We start from the raw sequence: 19,609 nt of genomic DNA, 5'->3' as shown, positions 1-19,609 counted from the left end.
CTGCCGCGACTTGAACCTCTGCTTTCCTGCTAACCTGTTCAGAGGTGGACAATGAAGGACTCAGCGGCCAAGCATAGGACAGTAGCTTCTCGTCGAGAGGATTGAGCTCACAACAAAATCTACTTCTCAGTGTCGAGGCTCACGGCTAGCCTTCGTCCGCTTAGCATCCTCCGGATGGTATATCTGTCCGCAGCATGATCTGTTAGGGCACTGTACGTTACCGCTCACTGATGGCCTGTCAAGGAGAACTACAGGAGACCGAGCGGTCATTCGCTGTAGATGTTTCAATGTCCCGCCCTAACGATTCCCCTGGAGGAAAGAGGGGAAGACGGTCCTAGGGGTCCCTCCCCAGCAGCAGAGGGGAGCAGTGCATGGTTCACACGATGTTCGGCCCTGCCCCCTCCTGGTCTGAAGACTACAGGAGTGGCACGTCTGCTCCACCAGAGCGTGTTCCCCAGTGCAGCGGCCCATCGTTTTTATATCAAAGCACAGGAAAGATGGAGCAGACCACTCTCCCCCGGAGTGTTCTCCATACCGTAGTGTTCCCCTCAACACCCTTGTTGGTTGAGTCAGAGGCCAGAAGACAAGATTTCAGTTGCCACAAAGCACTGTCCCCGTTCGTGTGCATTTGCCTTTTCAAATAAAAATACCACTGTTGCACCAAAGCATTTCGCCAGGAGCACAGAACATATAACCAAAAGAGGACCACAGGGTGCTACGGCAGTGACCCACTTGCTACACTTCCATCCCTGGGTTCTATCCATGGTTACGAGAGGCTACCGACTTCAGTTCACCAGAGAACCGCCAAACTTAGAACAGAATGTTGGTTTCTGTAGTGACTGGCGACAAATACTAGAGCAGGAGATGTCCTCTCTGTTGAGCATAAGGAAGATCTGAGTAGTAGCAGAAGCACAGAGCAGTTTCTACTCTCGTTACTTCCTGGTTCCCAAGAAGGGTAGGGCAGCACCCCAAATTGGACCTACGGGTCCTCATCAGCTATCTGAGAAAGTTCACGTTCTATAATGTTAGGCGAAACGTGTGGTCTCTCTTCATTCATCAAGGCTATTGGTTCATTATAGTTGATTTGCAGGATGCCTATTTCCACAAGCGTGGAAAAGAACCTTGTGGCTGCAAGGAGCGAAGGTAAGTTGCTAGCTAGCATTAAACTTATCTTATAAAAAAACAATCAATCTTCACATAATCACAAGTTAACTACACATGGTTGATGATATTACTAGGTTAACTAGCTTGTCCTGCTTTGCATATAATCAATGCAGTGCATGTTAATTTATCATCAAATCACAGCCTATTTCAACTTCGCCAAACGGGTGATGGTTTAACAAAAGCGCATTCGCGAAAAAAGCACAATCATTGCACAAATGTACCTAACCGTAAACATCAATGCCTTTCTTAAAACAAATACACAGAAGTATATTTTTTAAACCTGCATATTTACTTAAACGAAATTCATGTTAGCAGGCGATATTAACTAGGGAAATTGTGTCACTTCTCTTGCGTTCAGTACAAGCAGAGTCAGGGTATATGCAACAGTTTGGGCCGCCTGGCTCTTTGCGAACTGTGAACTAATTTGCCAGAATTTTACATAATTATAACATTGAAGGTTGTGCAATGTAACAGCAATATTTAGACTTAGGGTTGCCACCCGAACCGGAACGGTTACGTATTTCACTGAAAGATTCAAAATTATAGTTTCCGAATTTAACCATATTATTGACCTAAGGCTCTTATTTCTGTGTTTATTATAATTAAGTCTATGATTTGATATTTGATAGAACAGTCTGACTGAGCGGTGGTAGGCAGCATTCATTCAAACAGCACTTTACCGCGTTTGCGAGCAGCTCTTAGCAATGCTTGAAGCACAGCGCTGTTTATGACTTCAAGCCTATCAACTCCTGAGATTAGGCTGGCAATACTAAAATGCCTATAAGAACATCCAATAGTCAAAGGTATATGAAATACAAATGGTATGGAGAGAAATAGTCGACGCGTCATAATTCCTATAATAACTACAACCTAAAACTTATTAACTGGGAATATTGAAGAACTGGGAATATTGAACCACCAGCTTTCATTTGTTCTCATGTTTTGAGCAAGGAACTTAAACGTGAGCTTTTTTACATGGCACATATTGCACTTTTACTTTCTTTCTCCAACACTGTTTTTGCATTATTTAAACCAAATTTAACATGTTTTATTATTTATTTGAGACTAAATAGATTTTTATTTATGTATTATATTAAGTTAAAATAAGTGTTCATTGTTCATTCAATATTGTTGTAGTTGTCATTACAACAAATGTATATACAGTGGGGCAGAAAAGTATTTAGTCAGCCACCAATTGTGCAAGTTCTCCCACTTAAAAAGATGAGGCCTGTAATTTGCATCATAGGTACACTTCAACTATGACAGACAAAATGAGGGGGAAAAATCCAGAAAATCACATTGTAGGATTTTTTATGAATTTATTTGCAAATTATGGTGGAAAATAAGTATTTGGTCACCTACAAACAAGCAAGATTTCTGGCTCTCACAGACATGTAACTTCTTCTTTAAGAGGCTCCTCTGTCCTCCACTCGATACCTGAATTAATGGCACCTATTTAAACTTGTTATCAGTATAAAAGACACTTGTCCACAACCTCAAACAGTCACACTCCAAACTCCACTATGGCCAAGTCCAAAGAGCTGTCAAAGGACATCAGAAACAAAATTGTAGACCTGCACCAGGCTGGGAAGACTGAATCTGCAATAGGTAAGCAGCTTGGTTTGAAGAAATCAACTGTGGGAGCAATTATTAGGAAATGGAAGACATACAAGACCACTGATAATCTTCCTCGATCTGGGGCTCCACGCAAGATCTCACCCCGTGGGGTCAAAATGATCACAAGAACGGTGAGCAAAAATCCCAGAACCACACGGGGGGACCTAGTGAATGACCTGCAGAGAGCTGGGACCAAAGTAACAAAGCCTACCATCAGTAACACACTACGCCGCCAGGGACTCAAATCCTGCAGTGCAAGACGTGTCCCCCTGCTTAAGCCAGTACATGTCCAGGCCCGTCTGAAGTTTGCTAGAGAGCATTTGGATGATCCAGAAGAAGATTGGGAGAATGTCATATGGTCAGATGAGACCAAAAACCAAAGAACACCATACCTACTGTGAGGAACCTGCTGTTCTTTTCAATGACAAGCAATGATGCGCTACTAGGGGTAGACGCGCTGGCACACCCATGGCCAAGAGTACAGCTTTACGCATTTCCCCCCTCTGTCTGATTCTCTCCAGAGTCAGAACAGCAGTGGTCTCTCATCCTAATAGCCCCTTTCTGGCCAGGAAGGCTATGCTTAGCAGATCTGTCACTCCTATTCGACCAGCCCTGGCAACTACCGGTACGCAATCTGCTGACCCAAGTGAACAGAATGATTTTCCATCGCAATCCGAACATTGGGGCTCTTTGGTCCTGGCCCATGAGAGGATGAATCTTAATGCGACAGACCTGCTGCTGAATTTCGTGGAGACTTCAGAGCATTACAGCCCCGTATACACTCATACTACACAACAAGAAGTGTGGTGTGTTTGATAGACGGTGTGATCAGAAACAGATCCTTCCCTTTCTTTGCTCAGTTCCAGAGTTACTCTGCCTCCTCCAGGACCTTTTGGACAAGGACAAGCCTTTTACACTGCAAAGGTGTACTTGGCCTGCAACATAGGCTTCGACAATGGTACAGTGGGGAAGTACCACCTCGTCCGTCTTTTAAAAGGGTGCCCAGTACCCAGACGTCTAGTCTCATCCTGGGACCCTTCTGCTGTGCTCGAGGCCATTTCACAGCAGCCGTTCGTGCCGCTGGAAAGCATGGAAATTTGATTTATCTCGTTTAAAACTGCTTTACTTTTAGCTATTATATCCGCAAAACAGGTGGGGGAATTGCGCGCTCTGTCAGTCCACCACTAGTGCCTGAGCTTTGCCCTGGGGTCATCCAAGGTTAGTTACTTTGCCTGAAGTAAGTTGTGCTTATAGTCGCCTCACTTTGCAGCTGTTGGCCTTTCACCCACCAGCCTTGTCCTCCATGGAGGATGAGCGTCTCCACTGCTTGTGTCCAGTACGTCCATTGCATATCTAAATGCCCGGACGAGAGCCCTATGAAAGAGCAATCTGCTCTTTGTTTCTTGGGACCAATTTCTCGCAAGTGTTTATCCCATCGGATGATGATGGCTATTTTACTGGCATATAACAGCAAGGGTTTACAACCTCCGAAGGGCCTGAGTGCTCACTACAACAGAGATATGGCTGCGTCGTGGGCATTGTTCAAAGCGTCGCTGTTCAAGAGATCTGTAATGCAGGGCTACCCCCCATACCAACTGGACATCACTGTGCCCTCATTAGAGCATACGGTGCTTACTGTCGGGAGTTCTGAGGGTTGATCCTGTCTAGACTTGGCTTTGAAGATATTAGGAGCTCTACTGGAGTTGGCTACATTTTAATTTTATTTAACTAGGCAAGTCAGTTAAGAACAAATTCTTACTTACAATGACGGCCTACCTACATAAGGTTACTTGACGTAACCCAGGGACTATGATATTATGAGTGAGGTGACTCAGTGTGTCCCTCACGCTCTGCGTAAGGAAGACCACATGTACATTTGAAGTCGGAAGTTTACATACACTTATGTTGGAGTCATTAAAACTCGTTTTTCAACAACTCCACAAATTACTTGTTAACAAACTATAGTTTTGTCTAGTCGGGTAGGACATCTACTTTGTGCATGACACAAGTAATTTTTCCAACAATTGTTAAGACAGATTATTTCACTTTTAATTCACTGTATCACAATTCCAGTGGGTCAGAAGTTTACATACACTAAGTTGACTGTGCCTTTTTAAACAGCTTGGAAAATTCCATAAAATTATGTCATGGCTTTAGAAGCTTCTGATAGGCTAATTGACATCATTTGAGTCAATTAGAGGTGTACCTGTGGAAGTATTTCAAGGCCTACCTTCAAACTCAGTGCCTCTTTGCTTGACATCATGGGAAAATCAAAAGAAATCAGCCAAGACCTCAAAACAAATTGTAGACCCCCACAAGTCTGGTTCATCCTTGGGAGCAATTTCCAAACGCTTGAAGGTACCACGTTCATCTGTACAAACAATAGTGCGCAAGTATAAACATCATGGGACCACGCAGGCAGCCGTCATACCGCTCAGGAAGGAGACACATTCTGTCTCCTAGAGATGAACGTACTTTGGTGCGAAAAGTGCAAATCAATCCCAGAACAACAGCAAAGGACCTTGTGAAGATGCTGGAGGAAACGGGTACAAAAGTATCTAAATCCACAGTAAAACGAGTCCTATATCAACATAACCTGAAAGGCCACTCAGCAAGGAAGAAAGAATCCACTGCTCCAAAACCACCATTAAAAAAAGCCAGACTACGATTTGCAACTGCACATGGGGGAAAATATCTCACTTTTTGGAGAAATGTCCTCTGGTCTGATGAAACAAAAATAGAACTGTTTGGCCATAATGACAATTGTTATGTTTGGAGGAAAAAGGGGGAGGCTTGCAAGTCGAAGAACACCCTCCCAACCGTGAAGCACGGGGGTGGCAGCATCATGTTGTGGGGGTGCTTTGCTGCAGGAGGGACTGGTGCACTTCACAAAATGGATGGCATCATGAGGAAAATAAAATTATGTGGATATATTGAAGCCACATCTCAAGACATCAGTCAGGAAGTTAAAGCTTGGTCGCAAATGGGTCTTCCAAATGAACAATGACCCCAAGCATATTGCCAAACTTGTGGCAAAATGGTTTAAGGACAACAAAGTCAAGGTATTGGAGTGGCCATCAGAACTCCCTGACCTCAATCCCATAGAAAATTTGAGGGCAGAACTGAAAAAACATGTGCGAGCAAGGAGGCCTACAACCTGACTCAGTTACACCAGCTCTGTCAGGAGGAATGGGCCAAAATTTACCCAACTTATTGTGGGAAGCTTGTGGAAGCCTACCCAAAACATTTGACCCAAGTTAAACCATTTAAAGGCAATGCTACCAAATACGAATTGAGTGTATGTAAACTTCTGACCCACTGGGAATGTGAGGAAAGAAATAAAAGCTGAAATAAATTATTCTCTCTACTATTATTCTGACATTTCACATTCTTAAACTAAAGTGGTGATCCTAACTGACCTAAGACAGGGAATTTTTACTGGGATTAAATGTCAGGAATTGTGAAAAACAGTTTTTAAATGTATTTGGCTAAGGTGTATGTAGACTTCCGACTTCAACTGTACTTAGAAGTGAGATGAGACCGTATTACAGCCACTTATATTTGGATCTTCCTAGATTGGCTCCACCCCCAAGCGATATCCATTGTGAGACTCCTCACTCATAATATCATAGAGCTGGGGTTACATCAAGTAACCTTACGTTTTACTGTTCTGACAATTACATGTGGCTTATAACAGAGTTTTTCCTACTCAGGTCACATAGTCACGTCCCATAGTCAGGGCCATGGGAAAGCTCCTGGCCCTATGGCATAACTACTGTATTTCCATATTCTTCATTCTCTGTGCTTGTCTGGTGTCCACAGAGCAGTGACCAGGTAAAGGAGCTATTCACCAAGCTGACAGAGAAACTGGAGGCCCAAAAGAAGAGTCCTCCACAGCCAGACGAAGCACCCTCCCTGGACCTGGGGCTCCATCCTGTTAAAGTGCCCACTACAGCTTCCACTCCAACAACATCCATCTGAGAGAGGTGGTAGGGAGCAGCAAAAGAGGGGAACCAATTAGTCTGAAAAAAAGATGCTGATATTACATGTTGAATTTAGGTTTGCTCATGAAACCACATGAAAAATGACTAAATGTAATTTCCTCTAGGTATTATGGTGAAGGTTTAGTTTGTTTTCTAATACTTGTTTTTATTAAGATGTCGTATTTGAAGCAGTCTTCCAGCTTTAAAAATGTAACTCAGTTGCCAATGTTTTTCAGTGTGAATTATTACTTTTAATTTTATAAATATGTAGTCTTGCTTAATTATTGTTGAAAGTATATTTTCTTATGTACTGGATCTATAAAGACTGAATGTCAATGTGTGTGTATCTACTGTCAGTGGTGACGCATGCTTTAAATACATTTATTTAGAAATGGTTAAAAAAAGTTTATACTATATATACACACGAGTATGTGGACACCCCTACAATCTCCATAGACAAACACCGGCAGTAGAATGGCCTTACTAAAGAGCTCATTGACTTTCAGTGTGGCACCGTCATTGGATGCCACCTTTCCAACAAGTCAGTTCATCAAATTTCTGCCCCGCTAGAGCTGCCCCGGTCAACTGTAAGTGATGTTATTGTGAAGTGGAAACGTCTAGGAGCAACAACAGCTCAGCCACAAAGTGGTAGGCCACATAAGCTCACAGAACGGTACCGCTGAGTGCTGAAGCGCTTAAAAAAACGTCTGCCCTCTGTTGCAACACTCACTACCGAGTTCCAAACTGCCTCTGGAAGCAACGTCAGCACAAGAACTGTTCGTCGGGAGCTTCATGAAATGGGTTTCCATGGCCAAGCAGACACACAAGCCTAAGATCACCATGCTCAATGCCAAGCCTTGGCTGGAGTGGTGTAAAACTCGCTGCTATTGGACTCTGGAGCAGTGGAATCGTGTTCTCTGGAGTGATGAATCACTTCACGATCTTGCAGTCCTACGGACAAATCTGGGTTTGGCAGATGCAAGGAGAGCGCTACCGGCACGAATGCATAGTGCCAACTGTAAAGTTTGGTGGTGGAGGAATAATGGTCTGGGGCTGTTTCGGGCTAGGCCCCTTAGTTCCACTGAAGGGAAATTTTAACGCTACAGCATACAATAACATTTTAGACGATTCTGTGCTTCCAACTTTGTGGCAACAGTTTGGGGAAGGCCTTTCCTGTTTCAGCATTTGTATTTATTATGGATTCCCATTAGCTGCTGCAAAGGCAGCAGTGACTTTTTTCCTGGGGTCCGGCAAAATGAAGGCAGTTATACAATTTTAAAAACATTACAATACATTCATTACAGAATTCACAACACACTGTGTGCCCTCAGGCCCGTACTCCACTACCACATATATACAACACAAAATCCATGTGTACTTGTGTTTTATAGAGCGTATGTTATCATGTGTTTGTATGCCTGTGTCTGTGCCTATGTTTGTGTTCCTTCAGTCACATTTCAGTCCCCAGCATGACAATCAGTGCCCGACCTCACTAATGCTCTTGTGACTGAATGGAAGCAAGTCCCTGCAGCAATGTTCCAACATCTAGTGGAAAGCCTTCACAGAAGAGTGGAGTATGGTTATAGCAGCAAAGGGCGGACCAATTCCATATTCATACCCATGAATTTGGAATGAGATGTTCGACGAGCAGGTGTCCATATACTTTTGACCTTTATAGTGTCTCTTGAAGTCCAAAAATAGTATAAAAAATGGAAGTTGTCAAGGGCAGCAATGACTCATACAGGAGTTAAAATATCAGACATACAGTATGTTGAAACTATAGCAGCCAGACCTTTTAATTTCTTCTCAGACCTCACAATGTAAAGCAGCAGTGTAAAGTTAAAGTATTTTTACTTACACTACTTTTAAGTACTACTTAAGTATTTTTTTCTGTACTTTACTATTTATATTTTTGACAAATTTTTCTTCACTACATTCCTAAAGAAATTGATGTACATTTTCCTCCATACATTTTCCCTGACACCCAACAGTACACGTTTACATTTTGAGTGCTTAGCAGGACAGGAAAAGGGTCCAATTCACGCTCTTTATCAAGAGAACATCCCTGGTCATTTCTACTGTCTATGATCTGGCGGACTCACTAAACACACATGGTCAATTTATAAATTATGTCTGGAGTGTGCCCCTGGCTGTCCGTAAATGTAAAAAATGGTGCTGTCTGTATGGCTTAATATAAGGAATTTGAAATCATTTTTACTTTTGATACTTAAGTATATTTAAAACCAATACTTTTAGACTTTTACTCAAGTAATATTTCACTGGGTGTAGTTCACTTTTACTTAAGTCACTTTTGATTACGGTATCTTTACTTTTACTCAAGTATGACAATTGGGTACTTTTTCCACCTCTGATGTCAAGTGACCACTATGAAGAATATGGACTCGATTCTTGCTGAGTTTCAGGAAGAGGGTGTCTTTTGGAGGATGCTCTTTATCATCTGCTCATTTGAGTCTTTAAGTGTGAAGGTGACTTTAAGCTGGCCTGGATCCCACTTGTTAATGAAGAAAGGGTCTGCTGTGTCCTTCGAACTGTCCTCTTTACTTGTGTCCTCTATTTTCCTGGCACTCGCACACCCTGCGTGCTTATGGGAGTCATTTGACACCACACTCTTGAAGAAAGTCTCTTTTACTGGGTGACTTGTAGGTAGTGAGCTATACCTCTTACCCCCACCCAGCTGGCCCCACTCCCCCTGCAGACACAGGCCCTCTAGCTGAAGCTGCAGGGCGTCTGGGGACCAGCTAGGGACCTCCAGGCAGTAACCTGATGTAGCAGTCTCTAGGTGTTCGTCATCCATGTGACCTCCAAACGTTCCTGATGTGTGGGCAGATCTATAGGAGGGAAACAATGATATCATGTTTGAGGGAAAGTGAATATTACCAGTTAGCTAATCCTGCGAGCCAAACAAACTGTGACAGAGTTGTCAAGGAAATGTCAGTGCTTGCCTTCGCCTGTTTCGACTTCTCCTCTGTGGCTCCTCAAGCATCACCTCATAGAAGCGCCTGAACACAGGAGCCGTGTTGTCACCCTGGTGGTATTTCTCTTGCACATTCTTCATAGGGTCTAAGGAGGGAATGTGATTTATCATCACATAACAAAAGGTGAAACAGTCTTGAACAACTAAGTGTTTTATCAATGGTTACAGTAGAAAGAATGCTCAGTTTTAAATGAAAGAACAGGAACAATGTGACTTTACCTGGAGTTATGCCAGTACACTGGAATATACTTGGTCTCTGTGGGCCAACAGGTTTCAAAGGCTTCAAACCACCATTCCTCACATGGACTGATTTCCTGTACTGCATAAGATCAATGCTCTTTAGGCTGGTATCAGCTCTGAGCTGACTCTGGCTGTCCTGCAGTGTGTCGGTCTTAAAATCATGTAAGTGTTGGGTCCTAGCAGTGGTTACCCGTGAGACATTGGCACTCTGAAGGAAGAGACACATCATTGATGTTATCTTTCCTCTTACCCCTCAATACTCATGAAAGAGTTTGTGTTAGCAAGAGTCAACTCACCTGTGATGCTGCGCTTGGTATTCTAAAGGGCTTGGACATTCGGGAATTCCTGATCCTCAGTGGCGGCTTTGGGCCGGGGCAAGACGGTGCTGAAGTTCCATCAAAAATAGGCCTAGCACCCCCAAGAAAGAAATGAATAATGTTTTAATTTCAATATATATAATGAGTCTACATTTTTCTGTCTCTCAAAATCCTGTTCTCACAAACGAGCTCTGACTGCTCAGGGTCCAGCCTACATAACACATTGGCTCTGACAGAATCTCTTGAATTTGAGTGGTTGAAAAATCCGGCTGATTTGATATGTCTTTGAACTATGTAAAATTTGCTTGTATCTATCCCCTGATCCAGAGTCAGATATTTTAAATCGCTAGCTAAATCCGTTTAAATCAGGATGTGTGTGTATCTGACCATTGATCTGTTTTACGACCCGATTCCTATTGTTTCAAAATTGTTGCACTTGACTTTTTGCAAAGTTGTAAATATTAGCTAGTAGCTAAAGATTTGCAGATAGTTATGTTGTTTCCTATAGCTACTAGCTGTAAAATATTGAACCCAAGCTAATTGGTAATGGAGGGCTGTTTGGGAGTTAACCGTTGGTTTCTTGCAAACCCTGACATGATTTTCAATGACACGTTGAGTACATATGTAGAGTCGAAGATATTTGGTGATCGAGGTCGACATCGTTCTCCCTCACCTCATGGACGTGACCGCGTGTGTGCATGTAATCCACCCCTATGCAGTGAACAAGCTACCCCATAGCTACCCCAGTGGAAAAAATCCTGCCACCACCACTGCTGATCCTGTTGATGTCCCATTCAGACAGCTCACTTTGACTCCACTTGTCCACATTGACTGTCCCCGACCTGTTACAATGGAACACTAAGAACTCATCGTAAAGAACCCTAAACTCATCGGAAAGAACCGACATCACACATCTCCATGTAACTGTGTTACAACTGGAAAGGTGATAGTAACTGGAATTGATACTATCTCGCACTACGTCATGTGTCTGGCCAGACTTGCATAGGCCTTCTCAAATGTACATCTATAGCATTACTATCTTTTCATCTGATGTGATTAATGTTAGTCTCTAATAGAATGTACTATGTTGCTAGCCTACCGTGGATCAATGGAAAGCATTGATGTGTTCTCATGCTTTGAGGATGACTTGAAGCATGCTGACCTGCTTCTGATAGTATATCTTATCTGCATAACAAAATAATATCAGAGGAAGAGACATGGCTGTAGTTTTGAAACGGTTAAATGTCAGATGATTTGCAAATTAGTGCCTCTGGCATCATGATCCCCCTACCTGTTTTCTTCTCACTTGATTTGGAGCCTGTCTCGCTGTGTTGTTGTGTCTGGCTACTTCTGACCTGGGCTGTAGCAGTGCTTTACCAATGCATTGCACAAAATCCAGGGGCGTTCCAGAGCTTTTTTCTGGTGCCACTGGAGTGGTTTGTTTGAGTTTCCACAAACTGGACATTTTTAGCTGTCAAACATTGAATGTGAGAAAAATTACAAATGTGTCTTTATAGTGGGTAGGCTACATGATTATACAGAATGAACAAACTTAGTCTTTTTATTGTCTCAAATCTTAATAATATGATCATTATTGCTGCATTCTTGTGAATTCTTTGTCTAATTACCATAGCGACACCTATTCATTTAAAGTTCCTTGGTATTGCTATGGTAATTGGACAAAGTAAAGAATTTGGAATTCACAATGTAGAAATACTGATTCTATTCTTAGCATTTCAAGACATTAGACTCAAAATAGAATACAACAAATCTAAATGATTGGACTTATAGGAAAGACATAAAATAAAGATAAAGTTAGAATAATTTTTTTACATTTATTTAATAAATAAATGTTAACTGTTTGTTTATTTAAATCCATTACTCAAGAACTGTTCCAAGTTTTACACAATGACAACTGCCATTTGAAAATCTTCTTGAAAATGAAAGTTTGTATGTCCTTGTTTGAAATGCTACAGTAAGATTTCAAGCATGTACTGTACACATTCGGTGAAGTGGTTTCACATCCTGGCTATAATAAAGTTGGGGGTTTTGACTCTTGTAACCACACAGGAAGAATAATTTGATCTTGCCCATATTTGTGCTTCAACACGTGGTTATGAGAATGACCAATTCTGCTTCTGCCTGTATATATTACATACCATGGTTGTGTGCGACTACAGCAGACCATATCCTCATATAGAAGTCAGGGGAAGTTATAACTAGTTTGTCATTCAGGTCTTGTCCAACTGATGGACTGCAAGCACGAGCTTAAGTAAGTAGACTACTCAAAAGTGGATGTTATGACCTTTCATCATGAGCACAAGCTTCTCCATAATGCAGTATTTTCCTTTAAAAGTGTCATTGTGTATAGATATTTTAACCTGCAACTAATTGGATTCTGATAAACTTTTCACAGTTGTGTTCAGTTACACTTCCCTCGTGTTTTTTTGGGCAGTGAGGCTAAAATGTGGAATCCAAAATGCTGGAGTATGGAGCCAAATGTAAACTCTTTTTTTAAATATGGAGGGGAGTGTATGTAAGCTTGAAGTTGCTTTAAATCATATAATCATATATTGATTGAATGTTCATTTTAAAATATGGTTAAACTTTAAATCAGAGTACTATTTGTTAGAATTTAAAGCTATTTTGTGACAGATGTGATGTCCTTGCGATAGTTGACTTGGGGTGAGATCTGTTTTCACTTAATTTCTAAGTTTTACATCCTGTTTTAATGTGTTTTCAGTTCTACGGTCTGACTACACTGAACACCACCTTATAAGAATGAACAAGGATGTAACACACAATGTCTGCATAATTTCTTTAACAAAATATGTACCATTTCACAGTTTCTTTGTGGTCTGACTAGTAATCTATTCCAATTTGCTCTGTTTTTTCTTAAGGTGAATGTTAATAGCCTGCATACCCCATACATCCCATCCTAAAATGAACAGCACAGTGTCTCCGTCCGTGTTGCCTCTGGACAACAGAAGTCTCTCTGAGTCCTGTACAGTGGAACCCCAACATGTGTCCATCACTGTTTTCCTCCTCCTGGTTGTCCTGGTTGGTTTCTTCCTCAACAGTTTCAGTCTGTGGGTCTTCTGCTGCCGTATACCACAGTGGAGCTCTGGTACTGTCCTGCAGTTTCATTTGGCTGTCAGTGACGCTGTTATCACACCAGTTGCACCATTAATGGCAACATACTTTCTTATGGGTAGCCACTGGCCGTTTGGAGCTTTTCTGTGCAAGCTGAAGATTGCCTTGCTGAGCATTCACTTCTATGGCAGTATCATGTTCCTAACACTCATCAGCATTCATCGATACGTGGCAGTTGTCCAGTTTAAAAGGGGCTCCTGTATGAAACGAAAGGCGTTTGTTCAGAATCTGTGTGCTGGAGTCTGGTTGTTTTTGCTGGCTAAGGGGATTGCCTGTTTCTTCTCATTAAACACAAGCCCAATGGGAAACCGCACACAATGTCTCAGCATTCATCAGGAAAAATACATTGACGTCTACTTCGCCATCAACTTCGTTATGCTCATCCCTGGGTTCCTGCTGCCTCTCTCAGTAGCAGTGACCTGCTATGTTCAGCTAGCAAGTTCAATGTCTCGCATGAATATCAACATGTCCAAGGGCCGTGATATAAAGGCCAAGTCACGTAAAATGGTGGCCATGTGTCTGGTGATATTTGCACTGTGCTTCACGCCTCTGAACGTGATAAGAACTGTGGCTGTCATATTAAAGAAGTACTTTCCAGAACAATGCAGTCTTCTCCTGCAGGTGGAGACTGCATACTATGTCTCCTGGATTTTGGCTGGAGCAAACTGCTGCCTGGACCCATTGCTTTATTGTTTTGGATCACACAACTTTGTCAAGGCTATTCACAGGTCTCTCAGAAAATTTGATGTCAAGTTTAAAAAAGACCCGGCCACAAATGACCAGATCATCTATGATACTGCTATTAATTCTCCCTCCATTGTCTTAGAAGACATCCACACCCAGCATTCGAACACGTCTTGAATAAGGAACCTCATAGTAGTATAATCACATTGGCTTATTGTTTATTGTGTTTGCTCAGTGTCTTTTTCTTTTTTACATAAATAGTATCTATAACATTGACATGGGACCTGTGAAGAAAGAATGTACGGGTAAGTGCCAAAATAAAGGAAACACTTGAGTAAACGAGGGATACAAAGTATATTGAAAGCAGGTGCTTCCACACATATGTGGTTGCTGAGTTAATTAGGCAATTAACATCTCATCATGCTTAGGGTCATGTATAGAAATGCCCATTTGCCTATTATTTTGGCTACAATGGCTAGTCAGTCAGTCAGTCACCAGATTTCAACCCAATTGAACACATGGGAGATTCTGGAGCAGAACCTGAGACAGACTTTTCCACCACCATCAAACAAATACCAAATTATGGAATTTCTCGTTGAAGAATAGTGTCGCATCCTTTCAATAGAGTTCCAGACACTTGTAGAATATATGACAAGGCACATTGAAGCTATTCTGTTGGCCCGTGGTGACCCAACACCCTATTAAGACACTTTATGTTCGTGTTTCCTTTATTTTGAAAGTTACCTGAGTGATCATAAATGTATTATTTTATTGATGTGTTATAATACAATTTGATACTGTCATATGGCATACTGTAATTGTAAAGCAAAACATGCTCTGTTTTAAACTCATTCAATTGTATATTGTATGCATTTTAAAAGGAAGATCTTTTTCACAGTCTTCATTTGTAATAAGTCAATTTTAGTCAGTTATACTGTATGGTTTTGTTTAAAGTACTTTTTTTGTGGCTTGATGATTGCGTTGCTGATGAAGAAAAAATCTTGTCATTACTTTCCCCGCATCATGCAGGAAGTCACTAGATGTAACAGTATAACTTTAAACCGTCCCCTCGCCCCGACACGGGCGCGAACCAGGGACCCTCTGTACATATCAACAAATGACACCCACGAAGCGTCGTTACCCATCGCTCCACAAAGTGCCGTTACAGAGCAACAACACTACTTCTAGGTTTCAGAGCAAGTGACGTAACTGATTGAAACGCTACTAGCGCGTACCCGCTAACTAGCTAGCCATTTCACATCCGTTACATAGAGGTGTTGTGAGAAGAGGCGCTCACACTGTCCCATTCTGAGAGCAGCAAGTGTGACTGATGTAATGCTTTACAAGGCTTGGTAAGGTCTCTCTTCTCATGGGTTCATAATAGCAGGTTGTCTCTGACAAAGGCAGACGGTAGAGAGATACACATATTTACTTACTATTAACAATATACAGTTACAAATTGAGAATTGCAGTCTTGATCTTAATATCATGGTTCATAAATGTTTAGTTTTAGGCTACCTTTACTCACATTTCAGATGTTTTTGTTTAAATCCAGATCTGTACCTGAGTTTGTGAACTGGATATTCTTAGACAATCTTACCATTGTGAGATATAATTGTTGAGAGGCAGTGCAAGACAATGTGGCAACACAGGAAAGGTTAAATGCAATAGCATCCTTTGACATCACTCTATGAAGTGTTGCAAGATACAATAAAATTGTTTAAATGCATGAAAATGAGAAACAACATTTTGATATATTTTTGGGGGTAATAATTTTCCCATCCTAAATATTACTTTTCATAAATGTTTCCTTCAAATGTGTTTTAAGAATGTCTACTTCCACTACATCAATTTCTTCTCAAGATGACCGGCACAGAGTCACCCTCCATGTCCCTCCAGTCCCTGACCACTATCCCAGCAAACATAAATGCTGACATAACCACCATCCCAGCCAACAGCAGTAACACTGAGCTCTGTACAGTGGAATCCCAACATGTTTCCATCCCTGTGATCCTAATCCTGGTCTTTGTGGTTGGCTTCCTGCTCAACAGCTTCAGTCTGTGGGTCTTCTGTTTCCGTATACCACATTGGAGCTCTGGTACCACCCTGCAGTTCAACTTGGCCCTGAGTGACGCCCTTGGCACCCCTGCAACTCCCCTGATGGCTGTATACTTAACCAAAGGCAGCAACTGGACATTTGGACCGTTACTGTGTGTATTCAAGATTTACCTTCTAAGTGCACACTTCTTAGGCAGCATCCTGTTCCTCATGCTTAGCAGCATTCATTGTTATGTGGTGGTTGTCCAATTCAACAAAAGCTCCCATATGAAACAAAATGAGTTTGTAAGGAAGTTGTTTGGTTGCTGCTTCTAGTAGAAGCTCTTGTCCTAACTTTCCTTCTTCCACCCAGTAAGGAGGGAGATAAAACCCAATGTCTGACCATCCATCAGCATGATCTGACAGATGTCTACTTTGTCATTAACTTCTTATTATTCATCTTAGGATTCCTTCTGCCTTTCTCAGTGCTGGCAGAAACCTATCGTCGCCTGGCAAACTCAGTGTCTCAACTCAATATCAACTCAGCCAGGGGCCTTGCCGTTAAGGTCAAATCACAGAGGATGATAGGTATCTGCTTAGTGATATTTGGGCTCTGCTTTCTACCACTCAATTTAGTGCGGACAATAGGGGTAGTGGTAAACAAATACAGTGAAGCTTGTACGATGCTTCAACATTTAGATACGGCATATTATGTGTCATTCATCCTGGCAGGTGTCAATAGTTGCCTGGATCCTCTGCTGTATTGTTTTGGGTCCCAGACGTTTAGAAAGGCATTTCAGGGTGGATCCTTCAGTGTGGGTCGGATGAACACTAAAAGAAGTACAACAGAGCTTTGAGTGAGTCGTGAGACAGAGAGGTTATCAATTACACTGCAATATTATTGAATATATCACATTCTATGTACAGTATGCTGCTTTCTCTGTTTCATATTCATGTCTCATTGATAATTATCTGGATGGGGGTCATATTGGGTCAACTTTTTAACTGTTAATCTAATAATTGTTTTTTATTTTCTTTGTGTATGAATTGTTATCATATTTTGTAATGTAATTATTGTTTCTTTGACCTTTTGCTTTTATTTGAGAAAATAAGTATATATGAGGTCAAAACCTGTTCAAAATCCGGATTAAAAGAAAATGTACCTCTATTTGTCTATAGTTGTCATTTCACAAACTCACTAAAGGTGGGAGTGTTGACTATCCATACAGTAGGCATATCAGATACCCTAATTTGTCTCAGTCCTGTAACCAAAAACAATGTTTTACTTAGCCAATTTCAATTTGATGTATGAAAATTACATGGAATTCAAATGGATTTACCCCAATCACTTTCTGACAGCACCCCTTTTGATTTGAATGAAACCTTCCATGAAAAACAGCCCAGAACATTATTCCTCCTCCACCTAACTTTACAGTTGGCACTATGCATTGGGGCAGGTAGTGTTCTGCTGACATCCGCCAAACCCACATTCATCTGTTGGACTGCCAGATGGTGAAGTGTGATTCATCACTCCATAGAACGCATTTCCACTGCTCCATGCTTGGCATTGCGCATGGCGATCTTATGTTTGTGTCTGGCTGCTCGGCCATGGAAACCCATTTCATGAAGCTCCCAACAAACAGTTATTGTGCTGACGTTTCTTCCAGAGGCAGGTTGGAACTCGGTAGTGAGTGTTTCAAACTAGGATAGAGGTTTTTTATACCCTACACTCTTCAGCACTCAGCGGTCCCGTTCTGTGAGCTTCTGTGGCCCACCACTTCGCAGCTGAGCCGTTGTTGCTCCTAGACGTTTCCACTTCACAATAACAGCATTTACAGTTGACTGGGGCAGCTCTAGCAAGGCAGACGTTTGACAAACGGACTTGTTGGAAAGGTGGCAACCTTTTTTTAAAGATATATTTATTTTTTTGCCCAATTTCGAGGTATCCAATTGTTCGTCGTTCCTGTCTTGTCTCATCGCTACAACTCCTGTACGGGCTCGGGAGAGACAAAGGTCGAGAGCCATGCGTCCTCCGAAACACAACCCAACCAAGCCGCACTGCTTCTTAACACAGCGCGCATCCAACCCAGAAGCCAGCCACACCAATGTGTCGGAGGAAACACTGTACGCCTAGCGGCCTGGTCAGCGTGCACTGCGCCCGGCCCGTCACAGGAGTCGCTAGTGCGCGATTAGACAAGGATATCCCTACCGGCCAAACCTTCCCTAACTCGGACAACGCTAGGCCAATTGTGCGTCGCACCGTGGAACTCCCGGTCGCGGCCGGCTGCGACAGAGCCTGGACTCGAACCCAGAGTCTTAGACCACTGCGCCACCCGGGAGGCCCATAAGGTGGCATCCTTTGATGGTTCCACTTTGAAAGTCACTGAGCTCTTCAGAAAGGCCATTCTACTGCCAATGTTTGTCTATGGAGATTGCATGGCTCTGTGCTCGATTTTATACACTTGTCAGCAACAGGTGTGGCTGAAATTGCCGAATCCACTAATTTGAAGGGGTGTCCTCATACTTTTGTATATGTGGTGTATTTGACCATTGTAGCAGTGCTCAGAAAGGGACTTTTCGGACTTGAATGCCAAAACATTCAAGAGATAAAAGTGCTCAAAGTTTACCCTTTTTGCAAACTCCACAGTGCCTTGAGACATCAATGTCTTCATCACTGGAAAAGATAAACAGTTGAGATTGATATCATTTAAAAGCTTACAAACACGGTTGTCAAACTATCTTATCATTTCTTTCTTCTTAAATGTTTAATAAAAATCTCATTTTCACCAGGGGTACGCACAATTCTGTTGGGTGTACCCCAAATAAAAATGTGATTCACATTGTTTTTAATAAAAAAAATACATTATTCACATTTTCAAACAGTCCATTTATATTTTCCAACGGGGCCATATATTTAGGGGAGGTTTTTCTCTCCCCTGAGTAGCCTCGTTTCCCTGCCAAAAATAAAATTCAACCATCTAGTGTTAAGCGAAATAACAACATAATGTCAAATACAGATAGCTTAATCAAATAACATCCAATCACATTAACCGTTACTCTCTCGCAGGAATTCCACTAACGGTCCGTATGTAGCCAAAAGTAGCTGCTGCTCATGTTGGTATCTGTACTGATGGCGCAAAAGCCATGACAGGGAGACATAGTGGAGTGGTAACACGTGTGCAAGCAGTTTCTCCAGACACCACTTGGGTACACTGCAGCATCCACCGAGAGCCTCTTGCTGCCAAGGGAATGCCTGATAGCTTGAAAGACGTTTTGGACATTACAGTGAAAATGGTTAACTTTGTTAAAGCAAGGCCCCTGAACTCTTGTGTATTTTCTGCATTATGCAATGATATGGGCAGTGACCATGTAACACTTTTACAACATACAGAAGTGCGCTGGTTATCAAGGGGCAAAGT

At 42.0% G+C, this 19,609-nt stretch overlaps 2 protein-coding genes and 1 pseudogene across 5 annotated transcripts in view; all 3 read left to right on the top strand.

Moving 5' to 3' along the window:
- The window catches only part of LOC129853312 (negative elongation factor B-like), a 28,032-nt gene extending 20,932 nt beyond the window's left edge, over window positions 1-7,100 (top strand). For all 4 annotated transcript variants that reach the window (XM_055919216.1, XM_055919215.1, XM_055919217.1 and 1 more), the window contains one exon: window positions 6,604-7,100. In XM_055919216.1, coding sequence (XP_055775191.1) covers window positions 6,604-6,762 — 159 coding nt within the window. In that variant the 3' untranslated portion in view covers window positions 6,763-7,100. The remainder of the gene's footprint in view (window positions 1-6,603) is intronic.
- Window positions 7,101-7,199: 99 nt separating this feature from the next.
- On the top strand, window positions 7,200-14,332 carry LOC129853319 (P2Y purinoceptor 2-like). The gene has a single exon (XM_055919224.1). It carries the CDS (start codon window positions 13,221-13,223, stop codon window positions 14,328-14,330), a length of 1,110 nt encoding a protein of 369 aa, XP_055775199.1. The 5' UTR covers window positions 7,200-13,220; the 3' UTR covers window positions 14,331-14,332.
- Window positions 14,333-15,498: 1,166 nt separating this feature from the next.
- LOC129853320 (P2Y purinoceptor 2-like) lies at window positions 15,499-17,358 on the top strand (annotated as a pseudogene).
- Window positions 17,359-19,609: the final 2,251 nt, after the last annotated feature.

This window comes from Salvelinus fontinalis, chromosome 4 (genome assembly GCF_029448725.1).
Source record: "Salvelinus fontinalis isolate EN_2023a chromosome 4, ASM2944872v1, whole genome shotgun sequence".
Taxonomy (NCBI): domain Eukaryota; kingdom Metazoa; phylum Chordata; class Actinopteri; order Salmoniformes; family Salmonidae; genus Salvelinus; species Salvelinus fontinalis.
This window is presented reverse-complemented; position numbering and strand designations above follow the sequence as displayed.